Source organism: Nanorana parkeri, unplaced genomic scaffold, assembly GCF_000935625.1.
Source record: "Nanorana parkeri isolate BGI_ZX_2015 unplaced genomic scaffold, ASM93562v1 scaffold1234, whole genome shotgun sequence".
Lineage (NCBI taxonomy): Eukaryota > Metazoa > Chordata > Amphibia > Anura > Dicroglossidae > Nanorana > Nanorana parkeri.
In genome coordinates this window covers 385274-411695 of record NW_017307502.1, presented here as the reverse complement: position 1 = coordinate 411695, position 26422 = coordinate 385274, and the positions used below count along the sequence as shown (strand labels likewise).

Below are 26422 nucleotides of genomic sequence, written 5' to 3'. Positions count from 1 at the left end.
GTGATCTAATGAGATCACTCGTATTAAAGCCGAGCAGCGGCGATCAAGTTCAGCAGTAGGAGCCACTGCTCATTCAATACAAGTGATCTAATGAGATCACTCGCGTTAAAACCGAGCAGCGGCGACGATCGAGATCACCATAGAGCAGACGAAGAACGGACGTTCTTCTTCTGCTCTGTGTGATCACTGAGACCGTGGTGCTGTGATCACAGCGCCACCTGTCTCAGCGGTCACTAACTGCAGCTTCTGTCACAGCTTCTGTCATAGAAGCTGTGACAGAAGCTACAGTCTGTCGAGTGCTCCATAAGGCGCGCCGGTCCTCCCTGCGTCCTATGGTCCGGTGCGTCTTATGGACCGCAAAATACGGTAGTTTGAGAAAAAGTTTCTATCCTTCAAGTTTTTTCGTCACTATTGTCAAAATCAATCATCCATTTCACCCCATCAACTGAAAGTCATAAGAAAGTTTCTAAAATCTAAGCAGTGTATGGCCGGCTTTACTCTATATAACACTTTTCATCCACCTGTATTACAGACAAGTTGAGGGACACTTATGCCTTTTTGTTTCTCTTCCAATAGCACCATCTTTCTGGTCCTGCTTTTCTCCCAGTACGCCAGGAATGTCAAGCTGCCACTTCCCGTCTACAAGTCCAAGAAAGGATGGACAGCATACAAGTTTCAGCTCTTTAAAATGTTCCCGGTAAGTTCAGCTCCTAACATGAAATGACTGAACAGAGACCTTTATGACCGGATCACCGAGTATTATTTTAAATAAAAAAGCTGCAGGTAGTTTTTTTCTGAAATTCTGTTATCACATTTTTCATCATTTGTTGTATCTGGGTGCTAATAATATCCTTCAGCTTATTTCAGCCAAATCCGGTGTATATGTATGTGCTCCATAAATGACTACACATAATTGTTCTCATCTGACATCCTGATAGTTACTTCAGTGGACCAGGCATGTGCAGTGTGTGTTGGCACGGAGCATTTGAAAGGGTAACAACGCAGGAGCACATTTGTCACCCCTTAACATGAAGTGCTGAACAAAGACATTCATGGCATTATCAGCGGCTTTTATGTTAATGAATGCTGCAGAATTTTAAAGAAGAACTCCAGATAAAAAAATGTATTAACCCTTGCAGTGGGGCTATCCCTGGTTATTGCACCCGCCCACTGCTTGCTGTGCCCTCCTCCCAGCGTGGAGGAGAGAGCTAGGGGATCCAACCAACTAATCAATGAGAATAGTTGACAACTATTTTTATTGTCTATTAATCGATTGCAGCCTTAATCTGCGACAGTGTGACACCTTAGGATCTGAGAACCAATTTCCACCTAGAACTGTGAACTTTGTTGTGTCCGGAAGATCTAAGAAGCTAGGGGTGGGGTGGTTCTTATTGCTGCTAACGGAAAATAAAAGGAGAAACTAGTGCAGTTTATGTACTGAATTCTATTTTTGTGTTTTGTTTTTTCAGATTATTATGGCAATCCTCGTGTCCTGGTTGCTGTGTTTTATCTTTACTGTGACGGATGTTTTTCCACCAGATAATACTAAATATGGGTTTTATGCCCGTACCGATGCCAGGAAAGGCGTTCTGGATGTAGCCCCTTGGTTTAAAATTCCCTATCCATGTGAGTATTATTCTGTAGATATGAAGTCTATTAAGCTCTGAAAGCTGATGTAGAAGCATTGCAATGATGTACTGAAATCCCCAGCAACCACTCTCAAATCCGTTTACACTTTCTGAATGGTTGCGTGGCGTTGGGCATCATCGCCTTCTGCTCTGTTACTAAAAACTGTCACAGTGCAAAATACCCGAGTGTGAAACCTCTGACGAAAGCAGCCATTCTCCTCTTAGGTGGCATCCCAGGGGCTTTCAGTGAAGCTCAATCAGTTGGACTTCTCTGGCCTGGATGTAGTGTGGGGCCTGTGAGTCAGATAATGACCGCTTCTGTTACAGGTTTCTGAAACGGGTGATTTCATTGATGACAGATTTGCCTTCAAACAGGGGATTTAATAAACAACGTCTGCAAAGAGGTGGTAGGAAATGAAAGCAGCTCCCAGGATCTGGTAATGGAGTGCAACAGTCTTGTACTTTGGTCATTTGTGATATTTTAAGAAGGGAAGTTGCACATTGGTATTAAAATCTTGTAGCACCTGACATGTCATCGTGGTCCTTTTGCATAAAAGACAATCTTCTAACCTTTAGCATTCAATCAGATTGTGTCCCTTTGCTCCCCATGGTAGCCTGGGGAATTTGATCGGCTATTACATGCAACAAGAACTAGTCTTCCTCAGACACTTTTATGAATAGGGTCCAGTATAATTTGTTTATACGGTATATAGCCAGATCAGATCTTTAATTATTATATTGCAGCTTTCATATCCCATATTGGTGCAGTAGACGGGTAATGTTAACAAACTGCAGCTTTCTCAAATCCGTGTCCTTTGACATGGTCTTTGCAGCTTTTTAAAATTAATTCCCATTGTTTGTGTTTCTTCTGTGGTTTTATTGTGTTTTTTATCTTTGATTGCATTAATGTTTACCTGTCCCCCATAGAAGATGGACGCAGTTATGCTTTGGTTCATCACCTTCATTAGGAACTGGTGGCTTGAAGCACCATGTGCATGATGCTGGTCCATCTCACAGCATTGCTCTATGGTTTATGTGGGGATGACAGGTACTCTTTAAAAAAAAAAAAAACAAACAGTGAGAACTGTAGCAAATTGTCCCATTACCGTCATGTTGCATACATTCTGTTTTACCTTACCTTTTGTATGTACTAATCCAGTTGCACCAAAGTGAATGCTCATAACCCATCTCCCACCTTTATTTTATTTTGCTTGCTGTTAAAATCTGTAAATCCAGTATTTCACACTTCAGGGTGAACATTCTTTCTCTCGGCACGCTTGGCTTCCTGCATTGTTTTACCATCCTATGCTTTTTATATGAAAAGCATATTTTTCTATCGTCATAAACTATCCAAATATAGAGGGCATATGGCAAGCTCATTGAGCCAAAACAGTTGAAAATAACGTTATTTAATCATGAGTAAATATTTGCCTGCCACTCCTTGTCTAAGGCTTATAAAACTCCCAACACCATAATATAGCAACAAAGCCCAGTTAATAGCAGAGATACCTCAGGCAAAGAGCCAACACATTCATAATGAAAAATAGCATCACATTTATATAGGTGTATTAGGACATACATCCACAATAATCTATTCTCTATATTGCAAAGAAATAGTTTAAAAGATTTATATACGGGATCCCGGTAATTGTAACCTTGATGAAAACTTTGATAACAACACTTTGTTGTAATATCGAGGAAAAGCAAACGAGTCCACGTGTGACTAAAGCCAGTTCAGAGATAAAAGCTTGTATCAGGAGAAATACTTTTTTATATCCATCTCCATTATGTATTAAGGGTGCACCGATACTGGTACTAGTATTGGTATCGGTGGCTCACACCCTCGTACTCGCCTAAATGCTCCGATACCTTCCCCGATACCAGAACTTCAGGTCAGAGGAAGAATTCCTTTGACCCGTAGTGCCGTAGGGGAACATGGAGGCAGCTTCCCGTGCGATCAGGAAGCTGAGCAGCGAGTAATGGCCCGGCTTCCTGATTGGCCGGCCGATCGAGAAGCCACCTCTATGCTGATTGCCAGAGTAGCCGGTTTCCCAGCCAATCACAAACAAGCCGGGCCAAACAACATAGAGCCGGATCCCCGGACAAACAGGAAGTCAGACGATATGTCATTGCCCACCGCCCGGCTTCCTGATTGCCCGGGAAGCCGGCTCCATGCCAGCGGAAGCATCAGTATCTGAGAGTACCGAAAACAAAGTATTAGTACTCGTATTTGATACGGAAAAAACAGTATCGTTGCATCCCTAATAAATATTCATTTATACCCTTTCCATCCCTGTTTTTAAAGGGTATTTTCTTTTTCTTTAAGGAATTGGCCAGGATGCACCGCCCACAGCCAAGCTTGCCCCTAGACTGGGCCACAAAGCACTTGACTTTGTTCCAAATGTGGCTTCAACCAAAATCCTTTATTTTCTAGTTGGAGGGTGAGGTTACAACCTAGATCAGGTTTTTATTGCTGTGTCATAATTGGGGAGGTATCCGCTCACTCCCTATACCAGAGGCAGGGGGGTCACAAGGAAAGGAAGTGACGGGAAATCTTTTTCTCTAATTTGGGACAAAGAGACATTCAGGAAAATAGACATAACTCCCAAAGGCAGAGGCATGATTGGATTTGTAGTTTGGCCACAGTTGGAGCTCCAAGGTTGCCTGCACATGGTCTAGAGTTTTTCATTAACTGTAAACAGTTGAAATCTATTTATTACATATTTTGCTCTCTGTGATAATGATACAATGACGAAACACATTGAAATGACAAGAAAAAGGAAGTTTGCTGCTCACAGTTCTCTTTATTTTATGCTTCCTTTCATTCTATTTAGTATCTGGGTCTTCTCTGTTTTTATAGGAATTTTCCATCCTTCCATGACTTTAATCTTTTAGCACGTACGCCCCCTCCTGCAGCTTTCACTGATGACATTACACTTCCATATTTATCTACAAGTGAATATGTTCAAGCAGATCTGTTTATATCTGCCGTCAGCATGGGCCGTGTGTATGGTGTGTACAGAGCGCGGCTTTGTGTTCTGCCCAATACAATAATCACACACTACTAGGCTGCATCATGTCAATACTCCACCCCAAAACTTGCAGAAAGAAACTCCCAAAGGAAAGGCAACATTTTAGTTTTCAAAGAGTTTGTAATAAATGGCAGCGAGGTCAGATAAAGATATTGCCTAAAAATGCAGCTTTTGTTTTGTATCTTATAAAACACTGCAATGCCTCATTCACACTACTAAGAGCCGGCCGGTACAGATCCGTGCGGCGTGCATGGCCGTATCGGGGCGCTCCCAGGAAGGACAGGTGCTGCGTGTGATTGTACGCAGCAGCCTGTCCTTCTCTATGGGAGTACGTGGGAGAATGGCTCCTGTCTGCGTCCGAGCACGGACACCCGCACGGATGTGCAGTTCGGGAAAATGTAGGGTGTCGTACAGCCGCGGGCTCCCATAGAGAAGGACAGGCTGCAGCGTTCAATCACACGCAGCACCTGTCCTTCCCGGGAGCTGCCCGATACGGCCGTGCATGCCGCACGGATCTGCACGGGCCGGCTCTTAGTGGGAATGAGGCCTAAACCCGAGAAAAAGGGAAGTTATTGTCGCTGGTATTTTCAGGTAGGAGTACTTTAGTCTGTTTTGTAAGGTTCATGTTAGAATCTTATGATTTGATTATGATCCTTCTCTTTATTTATTGTGACAGGTATTTATAAAGCGTCAACAATTTACACAGCACTTTACATAGTGCTCATGCACATCAGTCCCTACACTCAAGGAGATTACAATCGAAGGTCCCAATTTCACATTTGTGTGTACACACACACGCCGACAGGAGCCAATTAACCTACCAGCATGTCTTTGGGGTGTGGGAGGAAACCCACGCAAGCTCAGGGAGAAAGTACAAAATCCATACATCTGGCATTATTATCAAGTGAAAAAGCTCTAAAACCCTTTAAGAGTATGCCAGAGCCCTCGATGTAATATGTGCACTGCAATGGCCTTTAGAGAGGCACCATACAGCATTGTGTCATTCTGGAGGTGTGAACCAGAGCTCTAATAACACTATTTGAGAATAGCGTACTAATGGTCCCCAAGTTTAGGGGTTCAGCCAGTCCCATAGAACATCTGAAATATTGTGGATTCTGTCTGGGATCTGCTATTCTATGGGTTGGAACTGAGTTAACCTTAAGCCACAGATTTAAAGTGACACTAAACTCAGGAGTTAAATCTTAAAAATGCATTCAAGTACCCTAACTAACATAAATGCATTATTTGTGTATCTCTCAGCTTTAGATCTTCAAATCTTCTCTGAATTGGTGCTGACACTGCCCTTCCTTCTGGAGGGGGGCTACTTTTGTTCCCCATGGCCCCTGTGTGTGTTGTAAAGTAGTCACCGGTCCAAGCTCACTCCCATGATGGACTACAATCTCAAGTTTAGTTTACAAATTTGTATTGAGATTGTAGTCCATCACTGGAGCGGTGACTACTTTACAACACACACAGGAACCATGGGGAACGATGTAGCCCCCTCCAGAAGGAAGGACAGTGTCAGCACCAATTCAGAGATGATGTGAGGATCTACAGCCGAGTGATACACAAATAAGATAGATTTTTTGTTAAGGTACTTAAATGCATTTTTAAGATTTAACTCCTGAGTTTAGTGTCACTTTAAGCAGGTTAGTTTGTGAGGGAGCATGTCACCTTAAACAATCTTTTTGGATGCCAAGTAATGGCTGTGCCTGTCACCTTGCTGCTGCTATGGGATACTAAACAGGACTAGAATAAACCTTAAACTTTTTAAATAGACTATAACTAAGAAGAGTGCTTACCTCCCCTACCCACTAACTTCATAAAGCGAAAGGATAAGTGCACTTTAAAATAAAGTGCACTTATCTTTTTGGCCCCTTTAAAATGACCTAATGGATCCCCTCCCCGGGAAAGATGCAAACTAACCGAGTTCGGGCAGGACCGGCCTCCAATGTTTGTTTACATCCTGCAGAAAACTATTCCCTCTCTCTGCTGCGCCTGCGTAGTACATCCCCATTGGCTTCTATGGGGCTTGGCTCCCAGAAAAGAGGACAGAGGTGAAGGTAGACGAACCCCATGCAAGTCAATGGTGCGGCCGGGAGAAGGAGACATTGACTGCAGGATGTAAACAAAGAACGGAGGCTGGGCCTGTCAGAATTCGGTAAGTATGCATCTGTGGGGATGGAAAGGGGGGCGAGGGATCACTTGGGTCATCTTAAAAGGGCCAAAAGGATAAATGCACGCATTCTTTAAGTACATATTGGATTTAGTACACAAGACGAGATGGATGGCTTGACTGTGTGTCATTTCCTTTATTTTTCCTTCTCCCTTGTTTTCATTTTTTGCACATATTTTCCTGCTTCTTCCACTTTTAACCCTTCACATTTTTTGGCTTTGCTTTACACACTGTTCATCTTACCATTCATGTATGTATGTTCATAGAAACACCTTTTTGGAGCCTAAGTATTGGAGGTTAAAACAATCAGCCCAGCCTTTTGGCTGAGCCATAGTTTATAGTCAGTGGCTCCACTGGGCTGCATTCTCTGTGTACACTGCTCTGACTCACCTGTGTGCTTAGACCCAGTCTATGCCCGAAGAGGCAGCAATACGCTGAACGATTGCTGCCCCTTCTGTCTGGTCAGAGATTGTGCTAAAGAGCAGAACTGAGAGGCTTGGCCCTATGGAAATCATCTTTACTTTTGCCGTTGCAGTGCTAATATTCCGCCGCTTGTGGCTTTCCCTCCATTAGAGCAGTGTACACAGGGACTTGCATATCTTGTGTTTGTCGAACGCTGGTCTCAGGATGCATCGTTCTAGGTAAAGGATTCTTGTAGAGACCAAGGTAATATTGTGCATTCACTTGATATGTTGTCTTTTGGTCACCAGAAACGGCCGCAGTTACTTTAATAATAAGGCCCGTTTGTTGAGGTTCATGTTTTTGACAACCGAGGGAAGCAATGATTTCTGCTTGCCTTGTTTCAAAGTAGCTGATCACCTACTGAGATGGTGGAAGACTTGTGCTTATCAGCACTGTAGACACGCAGGTCCAGAATGGAAAGTTTCTTTATATCTCCTATTGTGTACTGGAGCATTAAAGTACACGAACAATGGACTGTATTCAATCTATGATTGTCTTGGAGATAATTCATCTTCATTGTGAATGTCGCCCACTCTATATAGTTTACCTTGTGTGGACCTGAACAGAACATGCAACATATTGTTCTGCAATTCACATCGGAAAGGAATTTTCTTTAAGGGCCCATTTAAGACTTTTCCTTGATGCATTTTCCATTGACTAAATAAAAAAAGACTCATTTTGCTTTGCATGCCAAGGCAAGCTGACAAGCATTTCATGCGTTTCCTTTCATTTAAATAGATGATGCATCCAGCGAAAATTAGATGAAAATAAAATCATCTTTGCATCCCAAGTAAAGATGCTCAGATTTGGAAAAAGAAGCCTCCTTTCAATGTCATACCTGTAGGCCGTGCATGGCTTCTCTCAACCCTGTCCGAAAAACTCCTAGACAGGTAAACCCCAACATTTTCCACCAACCTCCTTCCTTCCCCAGATGGCAGGATGCACCAGACATTGGGCACACACCCCCAGGCTCTACAGTAATTAGCGCATTGGATGGTTCAAATCCCACGAATGTACAGCATGCTCTCTCCCCCTCACACAGCGCTGAGCTCAGCTGATGCTGCGACAGAGGGAGAGAGCACGTGTGGATTTTGAATGAGCAGAGCACTCGTTCCTGTGAACCTAGGGGACATGTACCCAACATCCTCTGCATTCTGCCATCTTGGGAAGGGGGGTTGGGACTGGGTGGGTGATGTTGAACGTTGGTGGTCACCTACCTGGAGCTTTCCGCACAGGCATGGGCTAGGCTGCGCATTGCCTACAGGTATGATATTAGAAAGCGGCTTCTTTTTCAAAATCTGAGCAGTTTTACTAGAGAGGCTTGAATACATGCACAATTTTATTGTATAGGTGGACTAACCCTTTAAAGCAGACATTAGGGCTCCATTCACACCTATATTTTAGGTGCGATTAGGGATTCCTGCGTCAGGAACTTGCGATTTCCTCCAGCAGGAATCCCTAATCTGCTGTTTGCAAGTAGCAGCTATCACCCATTCAAGTTAATGATCGGGTCACAGCGGCAGAATGCCGGCACACTGCATGTAATCTGCTTCCGGGGATAGTGATTGATTCCTAACTGCATGTAATCCTATCCAATACGATTACATACGGTGTGCTGGTGTTCTGCCGCTTTCAAATGCAGCGGCTGTCACCCGATCATTAACTTGAATGGGTGACAGCTTCCGCTTGTAAATGGCAGATTAGGGATTCCTGCTGCAGGAAATTGCAAGTTCCTGATGCAGGAATCCCTAATCGCACCTAAAATATAGATGTGAATGGAGCCTAAATCTACAGTAGGACTGTGTAACACGGATTCATTGCTTGGCTTATTGTGACAAACCAGTCAGTAAGCAAAAATGTACCTTTTGGCCTCAAATTCCGGAATAAAAGCAGTAGAGCTTCTGTATCCATGACAAGGCCTAGGCACACATCCAGAGGTTTGATTACTGGATTAAACTGATGTCATCAGGGGGCCGGGTCTAAAGCTGGCCATGCACCTTACAATAATCTGCAGATTTTCTATGGTCAGATGGAAAAGGTGCAACAGATTCCTCCATCTACACTAAACTGTGTGGATGGTGTAATCTCCACCTGGGCCAATCTGTTGCACTTTTTCCATCTGACCACAGAAAATCTGCAGATAATTGTAAGGTGTATGGGCACCTTAGAGCTATCCAGGGTTAGCTTGCACCTCCACTGATATGGCAGCTTCCTCTCAGGTGCACAACACTGCTGAATGGATGCCCTGGGCCCTACAGAATGCCTACTGTAATTACTTTATCATTTACAGCTGACGTGTCTTACGCTGTGCAATGGAACAGGTTGCCTGAATCTTAAAACCTGAAGCTCTAAGCTTTTTCTTGTCTGTTGTTCGTCACATTGAGCAGAAGTGAGGGTGGCCATTGTGCCTGAGCCCTGTAATCAGGGTAGAGTTACAAGTTGTATGCTGCTGATGTGTTTTTTCTCTATTTAGCAATTGCGGTGAATTTACATGTCTATTTGCACAGATTCTCTCTCATATGCACATCATTTGTAATAGGAATTCTGTAGTTCATGTTTTGCATGGCACTTTGTAAGTCACCCTCACGAGAGAAGTATAACCATACAGGTTATGGTGAGAAGGCACTAAAGGAATCAAAAATCCCTCCAATTGAATTTACACGCAGCACATTAAAGAAGAACGCAAGGAATTTTTTTTTATTAAGCCTTGCAGTGGGGCTACCACTGGGCTGCAAGGGTTAAGTGCTTGTTTTTGTCTAGGTGCTAAAATAACAAAGTTATACTCACCCTAAGCTCTAAAGCTGGCCATGCACCTATAGATTATCTGCAGATGTTCTAGGGTCAGATGGAAAAAGTGCAACAGATTCCTCCATCTACGCTAAACTGTGTGGATGGAGGAATCTCCCACTGGGCCAAGCTTCAGTATCTTGCTAGTTGGCCCCGCTTGCTCTCAAAACACCTGAACAATGCCTGGATCCAATCAGATTGTTTGGGTGTTTTGAGAGCCAGCAGGGCCAACTAGCAAGTTACTGTAGCTTGGCCCAGCGGGAGATTCCTCCATCCACACAGTGTAGCGTAGATGGAGGAATCTGTGGCACTTTTTCCGTCTGACCATAGAACATCTGCAGATAATCTATAGGTGTATGGCCAGCTTTAGCCGGCCAGCTGTCACAGCGCTCCCTCCAGCTTGTCTCCTCCACAGCACTTTGGAATGTTCCTCAGCGTCCTCACATCTATGCAGTTTATAGACTTGATGATTTACTGGACCTTAGGCCGCTGTAGAGGAGGCAGAGACACAATCCAGGGACTGGTCTAAGAAGAAGCCGGCTCGGAGCCTTGGGTGAGTATATCTTTGTTGTTTTAGCACCTAGCAGTTTGGAATAAATGGCTCTCTAATTTTCGGCTATATTTGGACTATAGACCAGCGATTCTGGATGTGTATCTGACTGTTTGGGAGCATATCATGAAATGATCTGCATGGCTCCGCCCACTGTCCTGAAATGAGGAATAATCCCCATAGGTTTGGGATATGTGATAGAATGATACATGTGAATACCTTCTGTTTTAAGAAGGCTTTACTGTCCTCAGTTTCCCTCAGTTTCTTATAAGTTGACCATTATCTGCAGTGGATAATGGTCGCTCTTGTATGACCTGCTCTCCTGTTTTATGGCATAGTGACAGATTGTAGGTCATTTATTCTGCTCCTCGGCTCCACCTAGTGGCCATAATGCACTACAATTCTCATTTGCATAACTCTATATAAATCACCCCCAATGTGTCGCCTTGCCATGAGACACAGGGGCCAGATCATACATACCCCGTTTGGGTTTTTGTTTTTACATATGACAATACGAGATTTATAGAAACTTACTGTTCCTTGCTGTACCAATTTTTTGCATTTAAAGTGACACTAAACTCAGGCGTTAATCTTAAAAATACATTCAAGTACCTTAACTATTAACAAAAATGTATCTTATTTGTGTATCATTCGGCTGTAGATCCTCCAATCATCTCTGAATTGGTGCTGACACTGTCCTTCCTTCTGGAGGGGGGCTACTTTTGTTGCCCATGGTCCCTGCTATGCATCACTGAGGGTCCCCGGTTCAAATCCCGGTCAGGTCACTATCTGCAAGGAGATGTTCTCCCTGTGCTTTTGTGGGTTTACTCTGGGTACTCCAGTTTCCTCCCACACTCCAAAGACATGCTGGTAGCTTAATTGTCTCCTGTCTAAATTTGCCCTGCATGCATGCAAGTGAGATAGGGACCTTAGATTGTAAGCTCCTTGAGAGCAGCAACTGATGTCGTTGTCCAACTATGTAAAATGCTTTGTAAACTGTGGGTGCTACATAAATACCAATAATAAAATAAATATTGAGATTGTAGTCCATCACGGGAGCAAGCTTGGAGCGGTGACTACATAACACACACATAACACACACATAACACACACATAACACACACAGGGACCATGGGGGACAAAAGTAGCCCCCCTCCAGAAGGAAGGACAGTGTCAGCACCAATTCAGAGATGATTGGAGGATCTACAGCCGAGCGATACACAAATAAGATACATTTTTGTCATTAGTTGGGGTATTTGAATGCATTTTTAAGATTTAGAGTGGACCTTTACTCCCTTTCACTAAAAGTCACATGAGTATGCAGCTCTGCATGCTGATTTAAAATCATCTTACATTAGTTAAACAAACTTGTTTTTCATTTACTTACAAATAGAGTTCATCTACTTCCTGGCCCTCTACGGCACAAATGATCTAATGGAAGGTCACATCAGCAGCGCATTGCTGGGAAATCTCATCTGTAATCTCACCAGATCTCAGGGAAAGGTATTTTCCTCCCCTGCCATGATGTGCATGGTCACATGACCTAGTCACATGTGCCAGAGTTCCAGGAAGTAAAGGGAACCTGCCCTTAGTTAAAATGACCACAATGAAAAGACTGGGGAAGAAAAGGGAAATAAGGTATGCATAGTTACATAGTATTTGAGGCTGAATAAAGACACAGGTCCATCGAGTTCAACCTTTTGTGTGTATGGTGTGCGTGCGTATGTGTATACAAGTCCCTGTGTGGTCCTAGGTTTTAAGAGTACCTGTAACCCTGTATGTTACGGTCTCTGAGGAAGCTATCTAATTTATTTGTGAATGATTCAATACTCTCTGCTGATACCACTGCTTCTGGCAGAGAGTTCCAAAATGTAACCGCTCTGACTGAGAAGAATCCCCTATGCCCTTGGCAGTTAAATCTTTTCTCCACCAGTTTTAGGTGGTGGCCTCTAGTCCTTGTTGGGGAGTTTAGAGTAAAAGGTTTATAGCTGATGTTGCCATCACCACCAAACATTTTATACATTAAAATCATGTCCCTCACTTTAAAGACTACAAAGCCGGCAATTATCTAGAAGTAGATTGTCATTACCAAACATTTCTAAAGGTCCATTTGCGGTTATTATAAAGATGAGGGTAAAGTTCCTTTTTAACTTCTCAGTTTAGTGTCACTTTAACTATGAAAGGTAATTCGCCATACAGTGCCTGTCATTAAAGCCACACATCATTGCAATGATCCAGGCCAGTCATTCAGCTATATGCATAGCAGTTTGTTTTTACTTGTCATTTTCCTAACCAGCAATGCAAACATCATATGTAACCTTACAGGCTGGTATATTGGCACCTCCACTATCTGCCTGAGTTTGTATGGCCTAGTTCACAAAGGCTTTCACACTAAAGAGAGAGAGAGAGCGTACATTTACAAAGCATTTAAACAGCTATCTTAAATGCTACATAACGTTTAATCAAGCTGTTAAAAGGCTGCAGCAAGCTTCAATTAGTGTTTGAACCTTGCTGAAAGACTAACCAAAGCCTCCAAACAGATATCATTCTCAATTAATCTGCATTCAGCATTCCCAGCATGAAGCCGGATGGCATGGTTTAAAGCAGAAGTAAAAGGCCAGAGACACTTCGAGACCCGAGCTGCAGCCAGAAATGATCACAACAATATAGATGGGATGCACCCAGCTGTCTGACCTCTCTAGAGCCAGAGCGAGCTGTAACCCATCTTGGCACCACTAGGAGCCATAATAAAATGGATGTAGTTAAAAGCCAATGAGTCACAAGAGGACACCAGAGCCGGGCGAGTAGCTTCCCGATCGGCTGTTGTAATTAAACAGCCAGCTGGCTCCTGCTAATACAAGCGATCCACGCCCGATCCATGTCACTGCCGTTAGCGGTCCTGAGATCCGCTGTGCCTGGTGTGGCTGGGACCAACACGGCTGCTCTGTGACAGGAAATCAAAGGGAGATCGGTACATGGTCTCCCTCTGATCTCCTCTGCGTCCCCGTATATTACATCACTTCCGCATTCTGCTTTCACTCGCCAGCTACAGAAGCTGGTGAAACAGACCTCTACTTCATCAGCTTCTCTGGGGGTCCCTAGGTGACTTTAGGGATCTTGGAGACCCCTGATGGCTCCATAAAGAGGACCTGTCATGTAAATTGCCCCCCCCCCATGTGATAGCAATAAAGTTAAGTGTAAAAAAATTTTTTTAAAAAGTAATAAAAAAATAAAGAAGCATAAAAAAACACAAAAAAGTCCCCCGTGCCCCACATATACATGCAAGCATGCGTCGGGTGCGCCTACGTGCGAAAACAAAGATTCCGCCTATTGTGCCGCACATGTTGCATATCACCGTGAATGTCAGAGTGCGAGCAATAATTTTAGGGCCATTAATCACTGATAACACTAAACTGATTAAAGCATCGCCTTTGGCCAATTTTCAGTGTGGTAGTTTTTTTTGCAATCATGAGGGCGCACGCAATTTAACCACCTCCTGTCTGCCGATTGTTGAAAGACGGCCGGACGGTAGTCTCCTGGATGCGGGTGGGCGTCTTTAGACGTCCTTCGTGCCCGCGCCCCCTGGTGCGCACCAGCGGGAACCCGCCAGGATTTTAAAGGGCCAACGATGGCCGTTTACATACAAGCGGTCCGGCGTCTGTAAAGACGCCCGATCGCTTGTATGATACAAGTGAGGGTGCGCCTCCCCCTTACCTCTGGTCACCGCCATCGCTGCCCCCGCCGCCGCGATCCCGGGCGTCCGTCCGGGCGATGTCTGTGCACTGAGAACGGAGGGAGATCACGACCCGATCTCCCTCCGCTCTCCTCCCGATCTCTGAATGCAGGAAGTGATGTATATTACATCACTTCCGCATCCCTCAGTCACTCTCCGGTACAGAAACCGGAGAGAAGCTGATGAAGCAGATCTGTGCTTCATCAGCCTCTCTGGGGGTCCCTAGGTGACATTAGGGGTCTTAGAGACCCCTGATGCCTCCATAAAGGGCATCTGTAACTGTAATTTGTTATCACATAGGGTACTTCTTAGCACTTTATGTGATAACAATAAAGTGTAAAAAAAGAAAAGAAAATTGCTGACATAAATAAAAAAATGTACACACACAAAACAAAAAAACCCCACAAAAATGTTTTAAAGTCCCCCACCCCCACATAGATGCGCAAAAATGCGTTAGATGCGCCTACACGCAAAAACAACGATTGGTCCAATTATGCCGCACGTGTTACATATCGCCACGAACGTCGGAGTGAGAGCAATAATTTTAGGGCCATCAATCACTGATAACACTAAACTGATGAGCGGTAAAATCTTTTAAAAGCGTCGCCTCTGACCAATTTTGGCTATGGTGTTTCTTTGCGATTTTGCGGCAACGCGCAATTTTAAGGCTTCACATGTTTGGTGTCTATTTACCCGACTGTTATATTTTAGCAAAAAATTGGGTAAAAATAAATGTTTCCTAAAATAATAAAGGGAAAACCATTTTTTTTTTAATATTCAGTACTTTTTTTGTTGTATAGTAAAAAATAAAACCCGCAGTGGTGATTAAATACCACCAAAATAAAGCTCTATCTGTCCCCAAAAATGGTATAAAATTAATTTCAGTACAGCGTTGTATGACGGAATAAATGTCAGTCAAAGTACCGCAGCGCTGAATACTGAAAAATGGCCTGGTCAGGAAGGGGGGGCACTTTTCATTATATAATTAAAAAAATTAACGCCCTCAAATTATATCCCTCAAAAGAAAGCTCTATCTGTCCCTAAAAAATTTTCACATAAATTGCAAGGCTATAGTCCGGTCATGCTGACTAGTGAGACACCCTAAAATTTGTCAAGCCCTTTTTATTATAGTTTCAATCATTGTGAAAACCCCCTTTCACAATGTTTGAAACTATAATAAAGGGCGGGTCAGGTGACAACTGTCAAATTCTGGATTTCCAATCACTTTCCGTTTTGTGACCGTAGTCATCAGGACAAATAGAGGGTGAATTTCCAACATGACACAGGCAGCAATAACAACCTGTTCTAACCTTCCCATACTCTATCCATCCAAACCAAAAAGAAATGTGGCTATGGCTTCACTTTAACTAAACCTATTAGACTGTTTTTGCCACAGTGGTTGTGTTTATATTTAACTTTCCATGTTATTTTTTCCTCTTGCAGTTCAGTGGGGTCTGCCCACTGTGTCCGCTGCTGGGGTCATCGGAATGCTGAGCGCTGTAGTAGCAAGCATCATTGAATCTATTGGTGATTACTATGCCTGTGCCCGCCTTTCCTGTGCCCCACCTCCTCCCATCCATGCTATTAATAGGTGAGTTTGGTTGTTTCTTGGAATGCATGCAGATATATATTTAAAGGAGATCTATGAGGTGAGTGCTTTTCACTCCCCTCATAGTTCTAGCCGACCTGTGACAATGAGACTGTCACAGGTCGGCTCAGTAGATCGGGAGCTGAGCGAACACATACGGGGTTCGCTCACCTCTCGATCCTGTCACAGCTCTCTGCCGTGAAAGGGGAGGAGCTGGATTCCCCCCTCCCCGCTCCGATCCATAATTGTCGGGACCTGCTTCAGCTGCGGCGTCTTAGTATACCGCGAGGAGCAGCTCGCGGTATGATGTGGCGTCTCAGTATACCGCGAGCCACAGCTCGCGGTATACTGAGCCTAGGGTGACGGGAGGACGCTAGTTTGTGTGCTCCCGTTACCCTAAGGAGAACTATGGGGAAAAGTCTTAACCCCATAGTTCTCCTTTAATTATTTAAGAAAACATATGCCTCTGTCTTTTGCATGACATTTGTAACCATGCCGTTCCTCTGCATTGGCAAAGAAATCAGGGAGAGAATTTGATTCTGACCCAATCTCAGGCTGCAGATTATTTCTACCTCACCTGGGCTGAAGAGATTGCTATATAAATAAAGGATGACTAAAGGAGTTGCTTATAGATGGTTCACTAAAGACCTGATGCAGTTTATTACATAAAGCTTTATTTAATCTTTTGCGGAATTGAGAAAGAACAGTATAGGGTACTTTTTGGTTATGGGATGGCACCTGTGGGACAAGTCAGGGATGCTTTATACAAAGGAGACTCCGGAATGCTTTTATCTTTAGGTGTAATGTCGTTGTGCATTCATTGAGTACTGATAGACTTTCTGTTACACACTTCAATTACTGGTCAAAGTTAAAGGGCAATGTAATTATACTTCTGGAATGTATTTCTTCCTTGCAGTCTCCTTAGTGATATATTATTTTGTCTGTGTTCAGGGGGATTTTCATTGAAGGTCTCTCATGTGTCCTGGATGGGGTGTTTGGCACTGGAAATGGATCCACATCGTCCAGTCCTAATATAGGAGTTTTGGGGATAACCAAGGTAAGTCTTGTACAGAAGTGAATCAGAAAGGTCAGAGGTGACAAGTAATTTTGCGGCTTTACATTGGCATTAGGGATTTAGAACTGTAGACCAGGACAAAGTATGGAATTGGAGTGGAGTGCAATCAATTCAGACATTTTTGCCATCAGCTCGCAGCTTCTTTTCAAATCTCACGTCCTCCCTGGTATGCCATACACCTTCTTTTTTAATCAGGTCTAAAGATGACCATATACTGGTCAGCAGGAACTCCAATACAGTGTGTGGTCCTTTTGGGACCCCCACCCCTGTTTGACAATATTTGATTTTTCAATTGACTTTTGTTGAAGGAGCCAGTCCAAAACATTTCAGCCAGTCAGCTGCAGTCACCGGTATTCTGTCATCAGGTATTCTGACAGAATACAATAGACCACCGGGGGATTTGTGTGGATGCGGGAAATCAAGGCCAGGCTATCCTGTACACCTGGTTATAAAAAACAAAACACTTTGTTTTGTAAAGTAGTCACCACTCCAAGCTCACTCCTGTGATGGACTACAATCTCATGTTTGTTCATTAATTTGTATTGAGATTTTAGTCCATCACAGGAGTGAGCTTGGAGCAGTGATTACTTTACAACACACACAGGGGCCATGGGGAACAAAAGTAGCCACCCTCCAGAAGGAAGGACAGTGTCGGCACCAATTCAGAGATGATTTGAGGATCTAAAGATGAGTGATACACAAATAAGATACATTTGTGTAAATAGTTGAGGTACTTGAATGAATTTTGAAGATTTAACTCCTGAGTTTAGTGTCACTTTAAAAAGAATCTGTCATTTTGTCCATTCAGTAACAGTCTTTCACTAGCCCACTTACACACTCACTAGCCACACAGTGGAATGTCTCCTTTTTCTAGCAGAAGCAGTATTCTATGGAAACATTATTTGACATAGCCACCAACATGTATGCAAGCAGTGCTGGGCTTTCTTCTCAATCAATTTGCAGAGTATGCATGGCTTTCTGATGCGCTGTATGCTTTATTTAATGTTATTTATAACATAAAGATTTTTTACATATGAATAAAATGTTAACTGTCAGTTGATACCATTATATTTTTCCTTTGCTGTTGCATAGATTGCATTAAAAACAGCAGTTATTTGAATCTAGCTTTCTCGCAGATGGTGCTAAATCTAGATTGATGGCCTGCCCTATATGTACAGCTTTTTTGGGTGGCAGCAAATTCTGGGCATAGATATCGGAACAGATGGAAGGTGCAGAACTTCCATAGCTCATTTATGAGCTTTTTACTGATAACAGCGCCACCTACTGACAATACAAAGAACTGTTACTGCAAAACCAGGCACTGCAGATGCCATCTGTAGATATTTGCAGCTTTAGACACAAGTGACATATGTTGCAGCTTGTAGCTCTTTTGTATATTTATAATAAATAGCAAGTGTATGTGATGTTTGTGTGCAATCATTCCCTATTGTTCCCAGGTTGCCAGTCGCAGGGTCATCCAGTACGGTGCTGCCTTTATGCTGTTGTTGGGCATGATTGGGAAGTTCAGTGCACTCTTTGCCTCTCTGCCAGATCCTGTCCTTGGAGCTCTGTTTTGTACCCTGTTTGGTAAGTCATTGTTTCTTCTGGAAATGTGTAATGTTAATGTGTGATACAAAGGTCTGTGATGTGCTTATCATTGGATATCAGCTTGCTGCAGTTAATAGTAGAAAAAAAAAATGATCTTTCTTTCTCTTCCATTGAGGGACAGGAATTTAAATTAAAAACAAATAAATAAAAGTTGTGTCTTTTAGGGGGCAGTGTAAACCAACTGTTTTTTTTTTATTCCTCTGTCCCTCAATGTACTCCAGGAAATAGATAATGGTAATTACAAAAATATTTTCTCATCTACTGAGGGACACTGGAATTCAGAAACATATGGGTTATACTGTTGCCTACAGGAGGTTAGGACATTAGCAAGGGGGAAAAAAATGGCGGTTCCTGAATTCCTGTGTCCCTCAATGGGGAACCCTAATGCTGGCCATACACCTTACAATTATCTGCTGATGTTCTAGGGTCAGATGGAAAAGGTGCAACAGATTCCTCCATCTACGCTAAACTGTGTGGATGGAGTAATCTCCACCTGGGCCAATCTGTTGCACTTTTTCCATCTGACCACAGAAAATCTGCAGATAATTGTCAGGTGTGTGGGCACCTTAAGAATGGATTTCATGGTAGGCAAATACAAAAATGTTATTTTGGTTGCTATGAGCTAGTGGACACGCTTGCTTTTTAGTAGGTTACCGAAGATGATCTCCATGAAAATAGAAAACAATGCTGAAACTTCTCTCGGCTTCCCCTTAGGAGTGTCATAAAGTTTTTTCCACTGAATGGCTCCTTGTTTGTTTTTATTTTCTGCCATTTCAGCCCTCTGACATCATCATAGAGCTGACAACTATGGATGCACCGATACTGGTTTTTCGGTAACGAGTACCGATATTTATATTTCAGTACTCGCAGATACAGAGCACCGATACCAGTACTTCCCGTTGCATAGAGCCGTGGCGGCGTGTCATTAACCACTGCCTAGCTTCTTGATTACCCAGGAAGCCGACTCCATGCTGTTTTGCCGGCTCGATGCTGATTGGCCTGGGAAGCCGGCTTCCCAGCCAATCGGCATCGAGGCCGGCCAAACAGATCTGACAATATGGTGACATGACCCCCAACCCTGCAGACACCTCATTCCCCTCACGTAGATCATTAGCAGCAGCCATTACCGTACCAGTCCCTTGGCCAGCTGAGCAGACAACGTTCTCCAAGCTCTCCCGGATCTGCCCACGTCTCCTGTGTGTACAGCGCCCGCGTGATCGGCCCTCAGCGTGCTACTGCTCGTGCGCAAACTGCCCAATGCTCTCATTCAGAAATCCTGTGCATGTGCAGTAGCAGGCTGAGGGCCGATCACGTGGGCGCTGTACACGCAGGAGACATAGGCAGATTCAGGAGAGCGGTGTCTGCCCAGCTGTCCGAGGGACTGGTACGGTAATGACGGCTGCTAAGGATCTATGTGAGGGGAATGATTTGTCCGCAGGGTGGGGGTCGTGTCGCCATATTATGAGATTTGTTTGCCCGGCTTGACACCGATTGGCTGGGAAGCTGGCTTCCCGGACCAATCAGCATTGAGCCGGCCAAACAGCATGGAGCCAGCTTCCCGGCTCCATTATCCCTCGCAGCACTGCCGGTCAGAGGAAATGTCTCTCTGACCGGAAGTTCCAGTATCAGGAAAGGTATCGGAGCATTTGGGCGAGTACGCGTACTCGCCCAAATACTCGGTGTCGGCACTGATACTAGTATTGGTGCATCCCTACTGAAAACCTTTTTGTGTCTTCCCCAGCCAATGGCAGAGGTTAGCTAGATGCCCCATGTGGCTTCCTGTGCACAGAGGTGTACCCAGCCAGACCAAAATTCCCATGATCCCTCTGGCTTTCGGCGTGGTGTGAGCAGGGTGCTGCCCATACCAGGCTGCTGGGGCAGTGTTGGAATAAAATGAATTGTTGCTCATCTTTGAGACCCAGCCACCATTCCTCCTATAGGCAGTGCTGACCCTATGACATCAGAGCTGCCTGGGATTAGAACAGCAGAGAGATTGCCTAACACTTGAATTGAGCAGGCTAGTAACAAACATGAAACTCTGCAAGGTTAGCACTTCTCTGCCCGGAAGTCAGCTTTAAATAATCAGAACACGGCTTTCTTATGAGTGAGCTGCCTTAAAGGAGTGGTCACCTGCGGTTTCAATTAACGTAATTGTCTTTCTACAGGAATGATCACTGCGGTGGGTCTTTCCAATCTCCAGTTTGTGGATCTGAACTCTTCTCGTAATCTCTTTGTCCTTGGATTTTCAATATTCTTTGGGTTGATGCTACCCAGTTATTTGAAGGAGAACCCATTGGTCACAGGTATGTACAAATTCCATTTTGTGTTTTTGTTTTTCATTTTTGTTTTCTTCTTTTTAAGCAGCCTTTCTCTTTTAAATATCCTGGAAATACCATTCTGTATGTGCAATTACCATCTCAAATAGTTTTTCAAATTGTAAAGTAAATCCCTGATCTGCCCTTTTGCAACCCTTCATGTGTTAAAGTGGAAGTAAGATGGGTAAAAAAAATCCAAAAAAACAACTTATGATCCGCAGGCTTTTTGTGACCGAAGATTCTTTCGTCATAAAAGCTTACCAGCATACCAGTCAGCATTTGTTTTCCCCCTGTACACGGAGCTGCGCATGTGCAGATCAATGCACAGACCCGGAATGCTGAGACGAAGTAACTCCCGTGCCATTCAAGTGGCAGAAGACACGGATGAAGAGGAGGAGCTCAGCGCTTAAGGGGATCAGTTTGGCTGGTAAAGCTTCCGTAATGTACTAATATGATGTGCATACTAGTGCCTAGTGCCTAATATCTAAAAGCTCTTGGGGCGTATTTTTCTTATTTTATTTCCGCTTTAACATGAAGGGATCTTTTCCATGTTTCCCACTGTTTATATTATCCAGAATCCTAAAATCCTCCATTGTGTAATACAGTATGTTCTTAGTGGCGTCCCAAGGGGGGTGTGGTCCACACCTGGGTGACACCATTGGAGGGGCGACACCAAAATGACTGACATTAATTTTGGTGTCACCCGCTCTGAAAATTCATGGACAGAGAGCGCGACAGTTTCGGGTGAGAGGAGGGGACCCGGCAGCATACCTTATCCCGCCGAGTGACTATCCCCTCTTCTCTCTGCCGGCGTCTATCACCCAGATAGTTGCCGGCAGCTGTCAATAAGATCGCCGTGCATGCGCGATGACAGCATCGCCCACACGCGTGGTGAAGTCAGCTGCATGCGCGATGACGTCCTGCTTCGGGATGTCCCTGTGTTCTTTGAATGTTGTTGGATCTGAGCCGAGACACTACAGTACCAGTTTTATCCAGCAGGTGGTACTGCAGGCAAAAGTCATGCCTTGTACTTCAGATCCTAGGCAAAACCTAGCAGTTATTTTGGAAAGGTTCAGCATGATACTACACTGGACAGTGCACCTGATTGGTGGCAATTGGAAGGCAAGCTTGTCTGTCAGTTGCAATCAGATGCTATCTTTCCAAAAACAATAATGTATAGCTTACAATAATAACTGTTCTAGCAAATGTTTGTGACAAGTTTCTTTCTTTTAGGCATTGTAGGGATTGATCAAATATTAAATGTTCTGCTTACTACAGCCATGTTTGTGGGAGGCTGCACAGCTTTTATTTTGGACAACACTATTCCCGGTAAGTAAATTCTGAGAGAAGAACGATGACAAGTAATGCAGCTTAAAGAGGAAACACAAATAGGTTTTCTCAATCAATTGTAGAGTACAAAAGGAAAACCTGAGGGGGGGTTCAGTACAGAAAATAAACAACATTGGCAGGTTCCCCAACACACAGCTGAACCAAGTTTACTGATGCTTCAAAAATACTTAATAAAGTACAATTATAATAGCTACCAGTAATCCCTTCTCTCTTGCAAAACTAGGATCTTGGTCTTTAGCATCCAACACTTCTAGATGGCTATACTCCCCTCCTGTGTGTGCTGCAGTAGGTAGGTACAGATCTGCAGGAACACACCATTGGGGATGCAAGAGGGATGCGGCCATCTGACATAGCTGGAAGTGTTGGACGCTGAAGATCCTAGCGGATGCTTTAGTTCTGCGAGAGAGAAGGCGGTACTGGTAAATATTCTAACTGTACTTTACTATTAATATCTACTTCTTAAATCATGGTAAAGGCAGCAGAAATCTCATTTATATAGTTGATTTTATATATATATATATATTTCCAGAAAATGTCTTCCTAAAAAAAAAACTAGAACCATTTATCAGTTGTAGACCTCTTTTATAAAGGGTCGGGATGTCTAGTCCGTACTCCTCATCTGATTTGATATGCATATACTAAGGCTGCATTCACCACGAACGTTCTGGCATTCCTGTGACAAGAACCTATGGATTCTTGCGGCAGGAAAGCCAGGTGTCCCTGTTCAGATGCAGCTGCTGTTCTCATTCAAGTAAATGACGGGGACAGCGGCCGCATCTGCCAGTGGCAGTCTGCATGTAGTCGTACACGATATAACTACATGCAGTTTGGGATGGATGACTGTCCCACATGTAATTGTACATGGTACCGCCACTTACAGATTAGGCATCTAAACGGGTACACCTGGGTTTCCTGCCGTAAGAATCTGTAGGTAAGTGTCAGAAGAGATTTTACCTTCAAATCCAATGGGGGGAATTTATGATAGCAATTGCGAGTGTTTGAACTTGCACGGAATATACATTATTTGCACCAGATTTATGATGCTAGTGTAATGTTGTTGATAAATGGGGTTTAATAGACTCCGGGAAAGAAGACTCGTAACTTCAGGCAAAAAGCTGAACTGTCGCATCTTGAAGAAGTGGTCATGGGGACTTCTTAAGTTGTGATTGTTTTCTTAGGTGATGCTCCAGTTTCAGACAGCCGCAGGACAAGTGCAGATGAAAACTGGTGTAAAAAACATGCAACTGAAAAAGTAGTGCAAGCTCTGAAGAAAACAGATGCAAAACACGTGCAGTTGTAAAAGTAGTGCAAGCTCTGAGGAAAACAAGGGCACATGTTAAAAGACAGATTTGCACATAAAAAAAATGATCTAAGAGGCTAAAACTGTCGCAAGTGCTTTGATAAATTCCCTCCAATGTGTTTTCGGTGCAGCAGTCTAGGTATAGCTAGAGATCTGTGACATGAGAGAGGGAGCAAGAGCAAGTATCTACACACAGATACTGATTTACCGGATACCAGAAAGAATAATAGCATGGCTTACTTTAAGCTTAATCATTTTTCTTATGTTGGAGTGACTTCATTGATTAGTAGACATTAGTATGCTAGTCTACATCTCTGGTGAACTTGATGTCACAAATGATATCTCTTGCCCTATGCATATAATGGGGCCAAATGCTGTGCTGGTGTTGCCGATTTGTGCATGGAGTGTGCTCAATCACACACCCGAGCACTGTGACCAGTCACAAAGCAACAATCAGGAGCCAGTAGGTGTGACAGTGTCAGTAGGTGTGACAGTGTTTGGCTATCAGTGTGACAGCCAAACATAGTCATCACATGATTGGGAAGCCCTTGTAACGCCTATGGTGTTGCAGTTTGTTAGGGGCCGGTGGGAAGGAGATATAGCTTCCTATAAAAGTGTTTATTTTGTGACCCCCACCAAGCGCACTCTTTCTGTGTGCTTGGTGGAGGTCTTCAGTGACTTTCAGGCCTGAGATCCTAAACCTCCATAGAAAACCCAAATGTGTGATGGTCAGATCAGCATTGACGTCAGCTCTGATGTCGATGTGCATAAGGTGATGCCATACATACTTCTAGAACGGAATGTCAGAAGGCTTATTTTAGAGCCGAGTACAGACTTCCAACAGAACTATCATAGAATTGAATGAGCCGACTGATCGGAATCACTGATCAGACCTTTTACCTCCCAGAAATTAGTGGAAAGAGTTGAGCAGTAAATTTGTTTGTAGTTGAGTGTTCTTTATAACCAGATCTGTGTGTCTTTCCAGGTACGGCAGAAGAAAGGGGCATTAAGAAGTGGAAGCAGGGAGTGGGTAAAGGAGGAGCTGCTATGGAAGGAATGGAGTCATACGACTTTCCTTTTGGTATGAACTTTCTGCGCAAGCACAAGTGTTTCAGTTACCTTCCTATTAGTCCCACATTTACGGGATATCATTGGAAGGCTCTACGGAAGAAATGCAAAAGTCGTCCAGGAGAGGAGGAATTGGAGCCTACAGTATAGCCCCAGCCTCTCAATCCAACTTCACATCTTGGAATACGTCTTTGCTAACTCTTGCCAGGTTTACCCAGCCTCGAATCAGACGATTTGTTAAGTATTTTCTGTAGATTTACATAGAATGATTCCAGGGCTGAGACACAGGATGTACTGTGGGCTTACTCACCCGTATCAGCTCTTTGTTATTATTGTGCCTCTGATGCAGTGTTGTCCTCTTCCCCCGTCTCCTCTTCCCTCCTACTACTGCTATTCTTACAAGCAATATGTGTTCTGCCTGTTTCCCATAATCCTCTCCCTCACGACCTCTTGTTCTTGGATTCTGCATGGCCGGCTCTTTCCGCACCGTAGCAATGAACTCAGCACTGACTGATTAAACGGGTACAGTGCCAGCAGCAGGCACAATTTGGTTGTCCCCCTCTGTCTCAGCTCTGCATTACGTGATCCTTTTGGCCCTCGGTTTCCACCAATCCCCTCGAGGTTTGTAGTGTTCAGTGGTGACTTTGTAGCCCATCAGCTTTTCTCCTGTCCTTTTCATCTAGTAGTCGCACAAGGAGATTGAAGCTGGAGGGAAAGGGGGGACTGGTTTGTGTTCAGAGGCCAGTATGTCCACTAGGTGGTGCTCACTTCTGACCATCAGCCATAAGTATGGAGATGATTTCTGAAGTACATGTACATTTATTTATGTTGTTCTTTGCACAGCCATTATCCCTAACAGAAGATTTTTATGGTTTACCGATGCAACAGATTATTTACATGTAATATTTATTGTTTTCATTGGTATTTATTGGCTATCCCTTTTGCCTTAATGATGTTTTACTGATACTTGGCATGGATGGTCAGCTTAGACGTTTGAAAGACGAACTTATGTTCCTTTCCGCAATTTTAATTTATTCCAACGTCAGGTTTTTTTCCAGGCAAACTTCCAATCCTTTCCAATCTATAGACATTATCTTAATACACATCTCTTTGTTCTTAATAGCAGCTAGAGCCCTCAAACTGTACTTTAGCCATAAGTAAGCAATCATGTATCCTGTACAGATAGAAGGGAAGGTGCTAGTGGTCTATGCTCTATGGAGGGAGCCATTTTGTTTTGTAGACTAGTACTCAACCCAATATTTCACTAGAAGAGCGTGTCAATAACATAGAACTTGATTAGGTTAATTGACCTGGCACCCCCTTTTATGTCAATAATTGCACAATCAAATTGCCCCTTATTATGTTTACAAATATGACACCCAGTGGTTTTTTTTCCCTACAGTGTTTCCAGTTCCTGAACTGCCTCCTGCATTTAGAACAATGTAAAGAGACTCTGTCCTGAATTACAAATGCTGCAGGTATAAATGCAGACACCCCATACATTACTTATTAGTCTATCACTGTGATAGGCTGCCTAACATGACCTTAAGGATGGTGCGGGAGATAGGAAGGGGCAGGCAAGCTGCTTAAATATCAAGAATTGCCCCTTAGAAAGGCCCGGCCTTGATTACCAGATTTTGGAGGCTGCTGCTGGTATGTGTAGACAAATCCAAATGCTGTATTTATACCTGCAGCTGTTTTTTTTTTTTTTTTTCTTAAAGATTTTTTTTTGGGGAAAGCCAAGTTTCCC

The 26422-nt window shown here is 43.6% G+C and overlaps 1 protein-coding gene across 1 annotated transcript in view; it reads left to right on the top strand.

Annotated features, from left to right (window-relative positions):
• Window positions 1–25640, top strand: part of SLC23A2 (solute carrier family 23 member 2) — a 76218-nt gene extending 50578 nt beyond the window's left edge. Inside the window, exons 8-15 of the mRNA XM_018568724.1 lie at window positions 577–697; window positions 1470–1626; window positions 15812–15959; window positions 16908–17013; window positions 18489–18618; window positions 20805–20942; window positions 22188–22283; window positions 24590–25640. Of these exons, the coding sequence (XP_018424226.1) occupies window positions 577–697; window positions 1470–1626; window positions 15812–15959; window positions 16908–17013; window positions 18489–18618; window positions 20805–20942; window positions 22188–22283; window positions 24590–24822 (1129 nt within the window). The 3' untranslated portion in view covers window positions 24823–25640. The remainder of the gene's footprint in view (window positions 1–576; window positions 698–1469; window positions 1627–15811; window positions 15960–16907; window positions 17014–18488; window positions 18619–20804; window positions 20943–22187; window positions 22284–24589) is intronic.
• Window positions 25641–26422: the final 782 nt, after the last annotated feature.